We start from the raw sequence: 15,896 nt of genomic DNA on the forward strand, positions 1-15,896 counted from the left end.
TTTGTATGCAGTTACCTAAATTTACAAGCAACTTATAAAAAACCTAAACGGATTCACAGCTTTGAATAGAGTGCTTTCTGGTGAGCAAAGCCCAGAACGTTGAAATGTGACTCATTTCAATCAAGAGCTCCCGAGTCTTCAACACTGTTCCGTCTTAGTTACAACAACAGGGGTTCAGTCCAATCATGAACAATTATAAATCCGTGTCCTCCTTTAAGCACAGCACTGAACAGTTGTAAGGATCCCTAGAAGTATGATTCTGTAATGCAGTGTAGCACCATGAAAATGTAGAGCTGCCTTTACAAGTAACTGTATTAAAATGTTAGGAAGCAGATATAGATCTACTGAGAGCTGCAAAAGATACTTGAGTTCATGTTTGAAAAACCATTCATAAATAGAAATATATCATTATGAATAGATTCCATATTGGACAAGGCAGAAGAACCTGGTGTAATCAAGGAACAGATAAATGTTAGTTTTCCTTTTTTGACTGGACTAACCAACCCGTAGGCAAAGCTTCCAACCACATTATTACCGTTTTGTTTGCTGTCATTTTGGCAGCTGACCCGAAGTCCACCAGTTTAATGTGTCCTGTCCGGTCAATAAGAACATTCTCCGGTTTGATATCTCTGAAAGCAAGAAGAAAGCAATCAGTACCTTTCCATACCCTTCCCAGCTGTCATATCTAGATAAGAGGATAACCCTATTCAGCTGCACTCAGCCATGTGCTCAGTTGCATAAAACCTTAACAAGTGGGAGTCTTATTCCCAACTGTTGTTCTGTTTCCAAGCAAATATGAAAGTAGTAAAGTTCCCACTTATGCCATAGAAAGTTAATAATTATTGATAGACAATGGAAAGAGAAGGTGGTTTTGCACCCTGATTACATTGTACTTGAGTTACAGTGACGTATTATGTAGACTTCATCCCAAATTTCCTCACAACTTATTCTACACATCTTTCATATCCAGGCAGGTACATTGCATTAGAAGGTCACAGCCTATGCTCTAAGTGCAGCATAAATACTTCGTAACATAAATACTTCACAACATTTCCAAAGCTTCAGAATGGAATAAATTTATTAAACATCAGTAAGATGTAAAAATATATAGAGTAACAGCCTGCAAGCCTTGAGACGATCTTTAGAAAACTCTGTGACATTTAACTGCTCCAAGATCCTTTACTGCTCTGCTCACCAATCACACACCAGAAATTTTAACAGTGACACTAATTTCCCAAAAATATTTGCTGCTAAAATATTGGTGCAACAATCTCTAGAAAAGATTTTAATTTTTTATAGTGCAACATTAAGACTTCTTTCTCCTAAGCCTCCCAAAAATATACGTAACAATCCTTTCTTGATGTTAGTTTGAACTTTACATCAAAGTTAATGCCTTTAGCTACAATTATAGTTGCAGTATGATTAATTTTCTAATTTTCCCTTTTGATAGAGCATGTGAAACACTGACCTGAAAGAGGATAGAATATATATATAAAAAAAAAAAAACAGCTAAGAATGCATCATTCTATAACACTGTTTTATGGAATGATACTGATCACATATTATGCACAACGCAAAGCAATCTTTACCTACCGGTGTACATAACCCATCTGATGAACACTGTGAATGGCTAAAACCAACTCTGCAAGATAAAACTGCACCATACTCTCATCTAGTTGGTCCTCATATCGGTTTAAGAGTGACAGCAAGTCCCCTCCAGGCTGATACTCCATAACCTACATAAAATTTTTAAGGAACAGATATAGTTCATATATAGAAGAGATATTCTGTTCAACTTCTCTGTATTACATTGGACACATATTAGTGGCATGTAATGCAGGAAAACTTACAGAATAGTAAAGGTGTTTATCAGAGGAGAAAAGAAACAAAGACTAGGCATTACCAAGTAAAGACTCTTCTTGTCTTGAAATGCATATTGTAACTGTGGAATCCATGGGCTGGTGCTTTGAGATAATATACTGCGTTCTTCTTCAAAAAAAGACATCTGCGAGAAAAGGAAGTTATAACAGAACACGATGAAAATGAGTTAGAATACATTAGAATCCCCTCATTTTAGAAAGATTTGAGTCTGTGCCAAAGACACATAAAAAAAATTGCACTGAAGTTATTAAATGCTTTTCCCTTGAGATGTGCACCTTTAAAAGGTAATTTTACTCCTGCATTTTGTGTTTTCTGTTCTCCTTCCAACTTCTGTTGTCTAGCTTGCTTTCAACTGAGTAGTCCTGCAACAAAGGCCAGCTTCCCTTTCAAACTGGTGAAACATTTACCAGTCTGGGATTCAATTGGTTGACCTCATCTGGCCTGGCCCTAATAAAAAAACAAAAAACTGATCTCAAAACAATCAGACAAGAATAAACTAGAGCAATTATGGGGCAGCATTTCATAGCTAACTCAGCAATAAATTCATTGTAAAGCATTAAAATACAAGGCTTCCTTGAAATCATCCTCTAGCAGCTATTTGATTATTCAGATGGACAGCTAGAATAAGAAATTAATTTTATTACCAGATAGTGCACATTCATTTAGATCAACATTCCCTATTTCACTCACCCACACTCAACAAAACTGAGCAAGTCTCATATAGAGGGTAGTATCATACTTTGCTTCCTGTCAGCCTATGCCATAGCAAGAGCGATTTTAGTCTATCTTAATTTCTGAAGGCCACAAACAAGGCTATGGAATCTCAGGAGCAACCTAACTGCATCATGTATTGGGAACAACTGATGCAGATACTGCTGTATAAATTCACAAGGTCTTTCATGGAGTATCTCTGTCCTACTTGTCAGCTCATGTCAGTGAAAGATTAACTTCTATTTCTCACCAAACTATGATCACAACCTCCATTATCCCTTTTTTAAGTTCTCAAGTAACACATTTCTCAAGCTAGTGAGAGGCTCTCCATAAAAATCCAGTCACCACAGTTTGCCTTCACACCCACTCCTGACATTCTATGTCGGTCTTTAAAACAAAAAACTTAATGAACACATTGCCTGAAAATTCAAGCCATCAACAAGCTGATCAATACCGATCCAGTATTTTCTCTATCTGTTTTTTCTTCTCTTACAATTAGGTAGCAAGTTCTTTAAGACAAGGGCTATTTTTGAGGTTGGATGGCACCTCACCCAATAGATTCAACTCTATGGCAATGGCTTTTTAATACAGCAAAACTACACAGTTATATTACTTCACTGAAACGTAGGATGATCCATCCCAAGACACACTTTCAACTTAATTCTAATAGTAGTGACAAAAAGAGAATGTTCAAAGTGTACTTTATTGTTCTACTCTCACAACAGAAAAATATACATACGTGCTCCTGCGCCAGCAAGGACTCCTTGCTCATCACCTTCATAGCATACACGTCACCAGTAGCTTTCTCTCTTACTACTTTTACATCTGCAAAGTGACCACAGCCAACCACACTCTTCACTTCAAAATCCTTCACACCAGGTTGCAGTTCCCTCAATTCAGCTATTGTCTCTGCATCTAGAAAAATAAAACACTTATTTTTACATTGGCTAACTGGCATTTTATAACAAACACACCACCAAATATGGGGAATTTAAAAAAACTCACAAAAACAAAACCAACAACTTTCAGTTCCACTCTCAAGAAATGTGAAATCCTTCCAAAATGTGTATCTTAGAAAAAGAAAACAAAACCACAACAGTATGTATAAGAACTAGAAAAAGACTGCATTAATGCATAGTTAAGACTGAAATATGGCTCATACAAAAGAACCAGGAAATGTTAACAGAGTTCCCATAGCAACCATAATTCTGCCCCATTCATAACATTATAGGCTGATAGCCTCTTTTGTTTCTAATTTCTTTCCAACCCTCCTTTACCAATATAAAGTCTAATCTCTAAATAGGAGGGCTTTACCCAGCAGAGTTCTCTGAGTCAAGTGGCAGGGTTTCCTCCTCTGCCTGTGGGAGGCACTAGTCTATTTTCTAACAAATAACCGGAGACATTTCTTTCAGCTACTTGGTTCAAGTTTTCCATGGACTCGTTTCAAACGGCACTGTGGTAACCAACTGCTCACAGGAGACTGCTCTAAAAATTCTTCAGACTAGGTGAAAATTACTCTCTGCTAATAATATCTAGAAACTATTGGATGGAACTATCATAAAGGGCATGAGAAGTTACTTGAAACCAAATAGCTTTCCAGTATATCTTAATAGAAAAATTGATGAATTTTTTTCTTTTCCCCAGAAAGAATCTGAGCACATTGTCAGTAGAATATTTACGCCACCAGAACTGTACCTCTGACGCACTATTTACAACAGTGCTTCAGAGTGCTGCAAATCTACTGTTTACAAGCACTATTTACAATAGTGCTTCAGATTTACAGAATCACTATTTACAAGTTACACATGTAAAATTCAGATGACACATGGAATCCAAAGGCTACAACAAGCTGAACGAGCCAATAATTACCAAGTTCCTTTCTAAAACTTTTTTCCCCTCATACCTTTAGTCACTGTCCTGCTCTCAACTCCTGACATCCCTCTATTGTGTGTACTTGGAGCTCTGCTGTATGCAATAGACACTTTCAAAGAAAGTACCCCTCAACCCCAGTATATAGTCAACACTAGTATATAACACAGACTAAGAAGGACACATATTAGAGTCACTACACTTTAAAAGCCACTTGCATTCGACCTTTTTGTACCTGATCAAAGCTTCACTGAGATTGCCAAGATCTCCTTCATATACTGAGTCTACCCACAAAAAGTCAGATGCTCCAAGACCTGGGCTACAATCATTAATGACTCAAAGCAACAAAAGCATGATTTAAACATTAAGAACTATCCTTTAAAATGGCACCTGATGATTAGTCTAAACAAACTTACACTTCCTGACAAAGTTGCCAATGTGTTTAATTTTCATTAAAGCAGGGTTTCTGCATTCATCAAAAAGGACGAATAAGGAATCAAGGATGCCTTCCCGGGAGAGAGGAGACATCTGCTGTTGAGTTACAAAGAGTGGCTTCCCCTGGAAAAAAAAAAAAAGGAAGCAACAGCAGATGGAGTCTCAGACAACAATGAAAAGCCTCAAACCAATAACATATGTATAGAGCTGATTATATATTATTCATTTAAAAATCACTTCAGAAATCAGACAAACAATGCAGAAGTATGAGGTAAATGTATCAACTTGCTATACCTGTCTGTAATAGATGCTACAGGTATTTCACCTGTACGCAAACCAATCCTTTAAAGTTTAAAGTTCAAATCACAGCTTTCTAGAAACTATCTACACTCTACTGATGGCTCTGATCCCCCTGGCTTTTTCCTTGACATTGTACTATATGGGTTTTACTCATGGCATAAATAGTATAAGCAGTTAGTATCAATATTAGCTCTAGAAGGAAAAGCTGCTCATCAAATCCTCCAGTGATCAAACAGCAGCTGGTTAGGTAAACCCACCTCAGGGCAAAACCCTCAGCTACATCACCATGAAAAACTGCAGATTACAGGATACAGAATGCAATATTCCACCATCACGCGGTGAAATCCACTTCAGGCTATAATATTACAGATCCCTGGCGGTGTTCGAGGCCAGGTTGGACAGAGCCTTGGGTGAGATGGTTTAGTGTGAGGTGTCCCTGCCCATGGCAGGGGGTTGGAACTGGATGATCGTAAGGTCCTTTCCAACCCAAACCATTCTACGATTCTATGTATATAAACTGTCCATCAAACTTCATGCAAAGTAGATGCCCACTTTGAAGTCCAACTGGTTATCCCGTTCTTTTACCCCTTCCTCCAAAGAACCATGCACTGTTACCAAACTGTTATCAAATGGTAAGAAGCTGAAGTGGCAGATGGGGAGAGCAGAGGAGAAAGGGAAAATTGTGCAGTTTCCAGGATAAATACAAGCAAAACTGTGTTTTGATACGCTGGACGCACACCAATCCCAGCTAATCCCAGGGCAGGTGCTCTTTACCTGGAAGAGCAGATTTAGCCGAGAAATTCGGCTGGTGATGGGCTCCATCGGTCCGGCCTCTGCCGGATATCGGGCACCGCATTTAAACTTCAACATCTTTACAGGTTATCATGTGTAAAAGATCACCTGAAAACAGAACGGGGACATTCAAGCGGAGGTACTTGAACAGCTGACTAGAGATAAAACAAGGCGATGAGGGGCTATAACATCAATAACGCTTTTATTTCCTCAGAAACAACATTTATTAGAACGAGGGAGTTTGAACGCAGCCGCAGCGTCACCGCAAGCTGTGTGCTGGGAAGGGCGGGAGAACGAACGCCGAGAGCGAGGAGCCCCGACGGCACCGGCTGCTCCCGCAGCCCCGGCCCGCGCCCCTCAGCCCCGCTCCCCTCAGCCCCGCGCTCCCCTCAGCCCCGCGCTCCCCTCAGCCCCGCTCTCCCCTCAGCCCCGCGCTCCCCTCAGCCCCGCGCTCCCCTCAGCCCCGGTCCCTCCTCAGCCCCGCGCTCCCCTCAGCCCCGGTCCCTCCTCAGCCCCACGCCCTCCTCAGCCCCGCTCTCCCCTCAGCCCCGCTCTCCCCTCAGCCCCGGTCTCTCCTCAGCCCCGGTCCCCTCAGCCCCGCTCTCCCCTCAGCCCCGGGCTCCCCTCAGCCCCGGGCTCTCCTCAGCCCCGGGCTCCCCTCAGCCCCGCGCCCTCCTCAGCCCCGCTCTCCCCTCAGCCCCGGGCTCCCCTCAGCCCCGCTCTCCCCTCAGCCCCGGGCTCCCCTCAGCCCCGCTCTCCCCTCAGCCCCGCTCTCCCCTCAGCCCCGCTCTCCCCTCAGCCCCGCTCTCCCCTCAGCCCCGCGCCCCCCTCAGCCCCGGGCTCCCCTCAGCCCCGCGCCCCCCTCAGCCCCGCTCCCCCCTCAGCCCCGCGCCCCTTCACCCGCGAGCCCCCCCCGGCCACGCGCGCCCCAGCCCCCCCTCACCTCCGCCCCGTTTTACCGCCAGCCAGGTTTGAACGGAGCCAGGGGCGTGCCCCGGCAATCATCACTTCCGCCGACGCGCGCCTGCCTCAGCCAATCGCCAGCCCAGTGTGGCCGGAAGCGCAGTGGTCAGGAGGGGCAGCGTCCCTAGAGGAGGGGCTGGAGCCCTTGGGGCCGGCGGTGGCGCGGGCCGTGCCGGTAACGGCTGTAACGGCTGTAACGGCTGTAACGGCTGTAACGGCTGTAACGGCTGTAACGGCTGTAACGGCTGTAACGGCTGTAACGGCTGTAACGGCTGTAACGGCTGTAACGGCTGTAACGGCCTGCCTGCGGCGGGGAGCGGGGCAGGACACGGCCGGGGTGCCCGCCCTCGCACCGGGCCTGCCGGGCAGCCCGCGAGGGGCGGCCCCTGCTCGGTCGGGGCAGGTGGCAGCTGCCGGGTGCCGCCGCCGGTTCCATAAAGGGTTTGCCGCTTGGCCTGCGGGTTAGCGCTGCTTTAATCAATCCTTGCTCCTTTGCAAAGGTTAAAACACAGAAATGACTCATCCTTAATGGTCCTGGCTGGAGCTGGTTCAACCATGGACTGCACGTCATAGCTGGCAGCAGCCGAGCCCCGCGTAGGGCAGGCAGAGGGGAAACAGAGATGTTTTCAGAAGCGTTAAGCTTTTTTCGGCAATACATTTGACCTTATGTCCCTCTGCGTGTGTGATACATGCGGCCGTGTTATTCATACGCAGGGTAATTGGCTTTCAAGGGGAGCAGCGGAGGAACGCTCCAGCTCGGCGTCCCCTCCACAGTGCCTACGTGCCGCCCATCAGAATGTGCCGTGGAATGCAGCATGACCTTGGTGAGCGGCGGATCCGTGCGGTGATGCCAGTGGGGAGCAGCAGCACGAAACATGGATGCTGTCTGCAAACAGCACAGTTCCGCAAACCGCGAGGTGCTATTCCCGGGTACGGGTCACTGTTACACAGCACCCTGGCAGGATGTAAAGCTGGTAACAGGAGCTAGGGGGTGGAGTTCCCCAAAAATGATCGGGTTGCTGTGTAGTGACATAAACCACCATGTTTTGCTATCCAGCAATCAGTTTAATTACACTAATACTGGATTGGCATCTCGCTGATAAAGTAATGCACTGATGGATTTGTTATATATGGCTTTATAGAAATCATTTTACAGATCTGTGCTTCCTCCCACCTCTTCCAGTTCACCCCTGGAACACTGACAGATTTTTGGTGTATTTTCTCAAACTTCCGTGTCTGTGTTCATTTCAAGCTATTAAACCTGAAAGACTTTTTTAAATTAATTTATTGTCCACTGTCTGCACTGCCAATTTGCGTTTTGGATTTCACTCAGGTCACTGTCATTGCCCATGTCTCATCCCCAACTGCATTGCATAGGAGAGATCAGCTCTATAAAAGAAGGGCAAGAAAGAGCTTCCTTTTCATAAACTAGTCAGTTTTCAGGCTAATGCATTTTAGTACAATACCACATCCTGCCTTAGTATTGAGAACCCTGTCATGTCTAAGGGTACTCTGTCCTACATTTTGGAGAAGTCTCATTGTCTGCCACCCAAACAAGGAAAACTTCACCATCATAATAATAGAACAGTTTGGGTTTGGAGGAATCTCAAAGATCATCTCACTCCACCACCCCTGCCACGGGGCAGGGATACCTTCCACTTGCTCCAAGCCTCGCTTTAGTCTTCTCTGCCTTTCCCCTTCTCCCAAGCAAATGTCATTAGGCTCCTCTTTCTTATTAATTGCCAAAATTCCTATTCTATATCCACGATGTTTATGATGCCACCTGGGAAATTACCACATCTGAACATTAGATCTGGAAAATGGGGAAAGAGGAAGAGCTGGGTTCTCTTTCTGACAGCTCATTCCTATATTGTTCCCATTACCTTGTTCAAATAACAAGGTAACACTTTCCCTTCGACAGCATCAACACTAGTGCTGGGCTCCCCCAGTATCCCAGATGTGACCAGCCAGGTGAGCTGCTGGGCTGCAAAGTCTGCCTCAGGTGGGGAACCAGCCTCTCAACTGCACAGTGAGTCCAATGATAGTATGAGTTCAGATGCCACAATTTTCATGTTTTATCACTTATTTTTTAGTAAATAAAGATTTCTTTGCATACTGTTGAGTGCTTGCAAGCAAGGAAGCTGGCTGTTAAAAGCATGGTTTGGGACAGGTACAATTTTCCTCATAATTTAGGTGAAGGGTCACGTTAGATAGTTCTGTTTAAGAAGGCCCTTAAATACATACTTTGCTAGAAGCAGTCCTGTGGTAGAAGCCCACTTACTGGTTTTTCTTCTTTGTGTAAGAGACTCACATAAACAAGAATGTCTACCAGCAAAATTAAATAGTAGCCTAAAAATACAGCTGCACCAGGATTGTTGTCAAACGTTAAGAAGCTGCAGTGGCAGATGGAGGGAGCAGAGGAGAAAGGGAAAAGCTGTGCAGTTTCCATGCTAAAACCTCATTACCCATTTGTGATGTCTCAGGTAATACATAAATAAATACCTTTTCAGAAGAACATGTATTTTGTTTTCCTTTAAATTGCTGCTCTGAAGTGTTCAGTGTGAAAGCGATGATTCCTTCATACTTATGATCTTTTTCACGAGCGCTCATAGCACACTATTTCTTTGTCTTTGTAATGGTCAGATTACATATCACTCCTTGATGATGACAGCTGCTCCTGTGGATAAACTCACTTAAACTGAGGGATCAGCAGCAGACCTGCAATTGTACTAAACAAGGACTTATTCCCTGCTATTAAATTAATAGCTCATTCAAAAGCATAACAGAATAAAGAGCCCTAAGATCTTTCCTAAACAGGTTCCAGTGTGGTACTCAACATGTTTTGACATCTTACCATGCACTGAATTGGTTACCATTTGTGTGGCATTTTTATTGTAAGAGTAGTGGTTTCCCTTTATTTCCTCAGCTGAAATTCCCCTCCCTCATGCTGTTGGATAGTGCACCAAGGTGACTGTGTTCCAAAGATTGCTTCTCACCGTAACGTCCTTGCTCAGGGTCTATAGGCACCAAGTTAATGGAAAAGGAAAAGATCAGGCATGCAGGTATGCCAGCTTTTTGCCAAGAACCCAGCACTTGGATTCTCATCCAAAATAACACTGCCATATTTTAATGGGCAGAAAGATGCCAGATCCCCCTTAACACCTTCTGGCTGTGAACTCCTGTATTTACAGCAGCATCATTCTTAAATATCTTCATCTTTGGAGCAGCAAGACACTTGTGACTGCTCCCAGGATGCTCGCTTCCCAAGATTTACATATGGCTAGAAGGTGATTAAAAGGGCTTGTGCTAGCACAAATCTAAGAGCTAAGCATGACCAAAATTTTCCTACATGGAAATCTCTTCAGCTCCATTGTTTCCAAATGTTAATGCTGATTATTCATGTACACTGGTAGCAGTTACCAACCTAAGCTTCCATAGGATGAGGATCCCAGAAATAAATTCTTGGTTTCAGTGATTCTTGTGTTGAAAGTTACAGATGGCCTTTACCATACTGATCTATATGCCCACGAAAACAAAAAATTAATGACCCCTTATCAGCTATATCCCTGTCTCTAACTCACAAGTATTTAAGAACTCTTGTAATAAACCAAGCTCTTGCACTGGATGATCTTTAAGGTCCCTCCAGCTCAAACCATTCTGTGAGTCTATGGTTCTTCTCCCTAGCCCTAACTCTGGTTATAGGTGGTTACCGCTTTCTGTACCAAAATTCAAGGTTGAACTTGGCTGACTTGAATGCTACCATAAACTCTTGCCAGCAGTAGCTCTCACCGTCACTTAATAGGACCTAAATAATCCTTAGATCCTAGGCCCACTTTTCCTACTTTCCCAAATTATCCCAAAATATCCAATTTAGATATAATAGCCATGCACACTACAGGGGGTAGAAACATTTGCACAATACATCTTCAGGAATAACAGTTCTGGATGAGGGAGAAAGGTGTGAAGGCAAAGAGAAACAACTGCTAGGAAAAGAATGATGTTGTTTTTCCTTGAGCAGTATTTTTCATTTCCTCCTCAGAATTTCTGGAAGAAGACCACTCTGCAATCATTCTAGAATAAGCACAAAGGAAACGAAACTTTAAAAGACCTGAATGGCTGTTAGTGTTTCTCCCATTGACTTCCACCAGAAGTTAGGTACAGAGCTACCTCTGATAATGTTCTTTAAGGTTATTTGGATTGAAATATTAAAGGCCTTTTTCATTTGTGTTAGCAACCCAATAACAGTATTATATAAGTGCTAATGTTCACTGGGGTTTTTATACATTGCTTTATATTTACAGAGGTAAAATCCATTAAAAGAGTGGCTTAAATCCACATGGTAGCCTCCATTGTAGATACGTGACCACCATCTCTCATTTAAAAAACACAGACATGTGATGCTCTTCAGACCTAATCCCAGTTCTGAGGATTCTTCTTGCAGCACATGCTGGTCAGTGCCTACCCAGGTTTTGCTCCTAACATACATCCAGATGTTGAATTTCTTCATAAGCCAAAACACAACTGCACTAAATTTCTAAAGTGACCAAAATGAAATGGGAACTGAATTGGGTCATTACGTTTATCCTAAAACAAATACCTCATGACTTGCTGGACAAATCATTGATTAACTTTCAGATGCAGTGAAAAGCAATTGTTCTTTTACATATCTCAGCTTCAGGCTTTCTTTGTGCTATTGCAGGAACACCCCTGATTCCACAAAAATTGTTTTAGAGAAAGCAATTTATTAAACCTCACGATCTGTCAAGACGCATCAATATTGATGTGTTCACATTAACGTCTCCTGCAGCAGCTGAAAACTGAATTTGTCATGGAATTGTTAATGGGAATTACGTGTTGCAGAGCAACAAGTGACAGGGGCTTAATTAAAGCAAAACTGACAATGTAGCTGAGCAACTGTAATAAATGTTTTGTTTCAAATGTAGCTAAAGAACTATTTGGATGTTTTCATTGCCATGGAAAGGCAGGCAGTGATGAACTCTGTTAGAAGATAAAGCCTAGACTGGGATAGGGGCAGTTTAGCATCTGGAAATTGCATGGAACAAAATACTCAATTATTCTGGAGGTTAGATATGGTAATCACGTAAGTGATGGCCTTATCAAAGTGTAGTTTACCAAGATTTCAAAAGAAATATGGTCCGAGATACCTTTATAGTGAAGATGCCTACTTCTTTTGAGAGAACAATTCAAACATATTACTAGAATTTAATCTTATTTTGGTTCTAGGGTGAATGAATTCTCGATGCTCACAGGAGGACTTTCTTCCTTGCCTTAAATCAACAAATCCACAGGAAAGACACCCTTTAGTTTACTACAACAATGATTTGCTTGCTTGTGGGATGCTCATAAGTGCTTCATTGCCATGTGTTGGAATTCCATTTAGAAACCTGGCATTCCCCAGCCTTCTGTGGGCTGAAGAGCATTGTGTATCCTGATTTGTGTGAAAGAATCTCTGACTCAATCCAGTCCATGTGCTATATTTGGAAACTGGAAGTCTGACCATCATCAAGGGAATGCGAGATCAAGATTCATTCTGTCTTAATATAAGTAGTAGGCTCTTTGTTGATCTCTGTCTCTGATATCAGCCAGAAACTGGGATGTGCCAGACATCTCCTGTGCAGATGAGTGGCAGAGCCATTTCTACCCATAAAGCTCTTTGGCTGACTTCCAGAAAGGTGTAAGAATCTGATTTAAGAGTTAGCTAGATGGTGTCGAAAGAAAGATACTTGGATGTCACTAATACTGTTGTGATTTGGGGGAGAACAGGTCTAGTTTTGTTAGGGAATTTTCTGGAATAAGTAAGGTGAGATGAGAAATGGCAGGCGGCCACGTGGGGAGGGAAGCATCACTAAATCACTTTTCCACTGGAGTGGAAAACATCCCCCTTTTTGAAACAGGAATGTTTGTTCATTTGGTTTGGGGTTTAGTGTGTTGGGGCTTTCTGAACAGGTCAGTTCGACACCAGTTGCAAACTCCAGTTCAGTTGGGAAGAGCCTGCTCCTACCAAATCCACACACTGAGGCAATTGCCCCTGTAGCTGCTGTAGAAGTCATTGGGAAAGAGAAGGTGCTTTCCTGCAGCCCGGTGTTGGCTGACAGATGTAAATACAACGTACTGCAGAGATCCAAGATTTGTTATCTACAAGCAAAATAAAACCACAAGTTCTTGCACGCAGTTTAGTAAAACAAACACTGTCAGGCTGAAGCACCAAAAGTATGAGGATACAGAGGTAGACTTGGCTTCCTCATGTAACTGAACTTGAAAGAAATTCTGTTGCCTTTTGAAGATTTATTCCAATAATTCCAGTAAACAGTAATCTGTGCACTGCAGCCTTAGAGCCATGGTGGCAAGAACGAATAGGGTAGAAAAGAACAATAGCAGCACTTTGTTCAGAGTATAAATAAAGGCATCAGATGAGGCAATGACAGCCTTGATGTAGAAGGACTCTTACAGGTAAGACTGAAAGAAATTTAGATGTGATTGCCTGTCTATTTTCTAATTTGGAATCACGATTTTGGTACTTTACAGATTTAAGATGTTCTTGCTCTGAGTGGGTGTGTTCATTCCTGTCTTGAAGAACTCAGCAATGACAGCCTACATGTTACTTTATTTAATTCTTCTAGAATTAGTTCTATACTCTTTGCTTGGAGGCCAAGAAATATTTTACAGTGACTATTGTGGGATTCTGATTTTTAAACAGCTTTGCCATGGTAAGAATTGTGATGAATAAGAGGTAACACTGACAAACAGTGAAGTAACTTCATGTTCATATGGGAACTGAATGACAATTTCTGGCTGCTCTGGAGGTCCCTGCACGGTCAAATCACACTTTTTGGAGCACCGTTCACCATTCCTGATGGAGACTGGCCTGTCTCATGTTGTTCTTTACACTTTTAAATTTCCCCTGCCACCTGGAAAGAGAAGGCTACAAACCCAGTGTGTACTTCCTCAGACAAACACACACACACAAAAGCATGGTGGGAGGTTGGTGCAGTGATGCAATGTTCATGGTCTGCCAGTGAATTGCATTTAGCTATTTTTAGCCACAGGCTGGATACTAAACTACAAGTCTTGAAAGAGGAATGGAAACTCCATGCAAAAGAGAATAAACATTTCCTGCAAAAAAAGGGTTAAGGCTACCTTTCTTTTTCCTTTTCTTTTTTTTTTTTTCTCTGTGTTTTTAAAGTACTGCAGATGGGCTTCAAGTTTGAAATTGCCTCTTAACAAAAGATGTTTTTATGCTGTTTCAAATTCCTCTATAATTGAATGAATTACATAAGTACTGAAGTAGAATATTTTCTCCTTCCTGCTCTTCCCAGCACTCTGCTACCCAGTTTTCTTCAGAGCAATGAGTCTTGTGCACTGATTCTCTGAAATTCTGAAATGGATCAGATGCAGCATTCATTTAATTGTGCCAGCTGATGAAAAAGGCTCATAGCAATTACTTTCTTGGAAACAAAGGTAGAGGTGCAGCCCTGTTGGGGTATTACAATTCTGAAGCCTTTTAAACATGGAGCAGAAAGTAGTCAGCTTTTCATATCAAGCAATTATTAGGAAAAGCCTAATAGCCAACCTCAAAATGACAAAAAACAAACCCAAAACACTCTATGCTCAGTAGTTATTTGTTAACACCCTTTCTAAAGCAGAACACCAGCTACCACTTAAAATCCTCCAGAAAACAGCAGTAAAAACAGCAGAGGAGCTTGCATCAACTCAATCCATCATGAACAGATATTAGGAAATACAGATTTTTACATTTCAGAATACAGGATGCTGGAATAAAAGAGTATTTGCACAGGCGCTGCATAGTTTGTTGCACTTCTCTATGTATTCTCCTGGGTTTCATTCTGGTGCTTTTCAGTACCTCAGCATAAGAAGATGATATATCATCTAGTTCCTGTGACTAAGAACAGCTATTTTCCCCTTGAAAAGGGTTCTTTAAATCCTACTCACTTTCTGTTTTGCCAAGCTGGGATTCTTCAGCACTAAACTGCACCACAGGCACAGACAGGCATTGCTGGCAGTGCTGTTCAGCAGCTGTGTAGAGTCTGCTAAAGAATGGCTATTCTAGAACCAGTCTTCCCACTTATATGTAGCCTCTTAGGGCAAAAATGCCATCTGGACATTCAAAAAGATCCATTAAACAGGCTGATACAAGGTATTTGTAAAGGATGAAGGTGCAGGAACAGCCTGTCTCACCACCCTGTCATCAACCACCCAGCTGTGGTACGAGCAGAAGGACACACAACTCCCACAGCATGAATCGGGAGTACCAACACATCAGAATATGGCAACGGCTAAATAACATCTTCCTGTTCATCCCTGACAAGTCTTTTGGAAGGGGCTATTTCTGCCCAAGCTGCATATAAATTGTAGGTTGTTAGGAGATTGATGCTTTCTCCGTACAGTACTTCACACCAAAGCCACAAGGCTGCAGGACTTGAATCGTAAAGCATAAAATAATCAATGAGCCTGGGCAGGTTGTAAGGCTCAGGGACAGATTTTCAGTGCTTATATGGCTGTATTTTAATTCAGGCAAAAATAGTTAATACCGCACTTGCATGCAAAAAGGAGTCATCTGCTTCTTATCTAATGTGTAATTCAATAATTCCTATAATTGATCTTCATTGACAGTTGATGCAAGCTTCCTCACCCACACTGCACATATTGTGCTTCCTGACAGAATTCCCAACATAGACTATGATATTTCAACAGAGGAAGCTTGTTAAATCAGGTCAAACAAAATAAAGAATCCGAAGCCGCCACAAGTCCCTGCAGCTGTTTGTCTTTTCACCCCTTTCTGCCCCCAAAAAAGAATCCTAACTATTGGTATTTTTGTAATGGGCTAAAAATACAAACACCAGTTTTGGTAAATGTTGACAGGCTTCAGAATTAAAAAAATATCTTTTTTTTTTTCCCCCTAGATG

At 42.5% G+C, this 15,896-nt stretch overlaps 1 protein-coding gene across 9 annotated transcripts in view; it reads right to left on the reverse strand.

The window, feature by feature from the left end:
* CIT (citron rho-interacting serine/threonine kinase) overlaps window positions 1-15,896 on the reverse strand; it is a 138,876-nt gene that overhangs the window by 66,994 nt on the left and 55,986 nt on the right. For 8 of the 9 annotated variants that reach the window (XM_065693137.1, XM_065693142.1, XM_065693138.1 and 5 more), the window contains 8 exons: window positions 9,454-9,628; window positions 6,932-7,075; window positions 5,971-6,096; window positions 4,878-5,019; window positions 3,332-3,507; window positions 1,904-2,005; window positions 1,594-1,736; window positions 536-629 (listed from right to left, as the gene is read on the reverse strand). In XM_065693137.1, the coding sequence (XP_065549209.1) occupies window positions 536-629; window positions 1,594-1,736; window positions 1,904-2,005; window positions 3,332-3,507; window positions 4,878-5,019; window positions 5,971-6,066 (753 nt within the window). In that variant the 5' untranslated portion in view covers window positions 6,067-6,096; window positions 6,932-7,075; window positions 9,454-9,628. The remainder of the gene's footprint in view (window positions 1-535; window positions 630-1,593; window positions 1,737-1,903; window positions 2,006-3,331; window positions 3,508-4,877; window positions 5,020-5,970; window positions 6,097-6,931; window positions 7,076-9,453; window positions 9,629-15,896) is intronic. The other variant, XM_065693145.1, reaches the window with a different exon arrangement.

This window comes from Lathamus discolor, chromosome 12 (assembly GCF_037157495.1).
Source record: "Lathamus discolor isolate bLatDis1 chromosome 12, bLatDis1.hap1, whole genome shotgun sequence".
Lineage (NCBI taxonomy): Eukaryota > Metazoa > Chordata > Aves > Psittaciformes > Psittacidae > Lathamus > Lathamus discolor.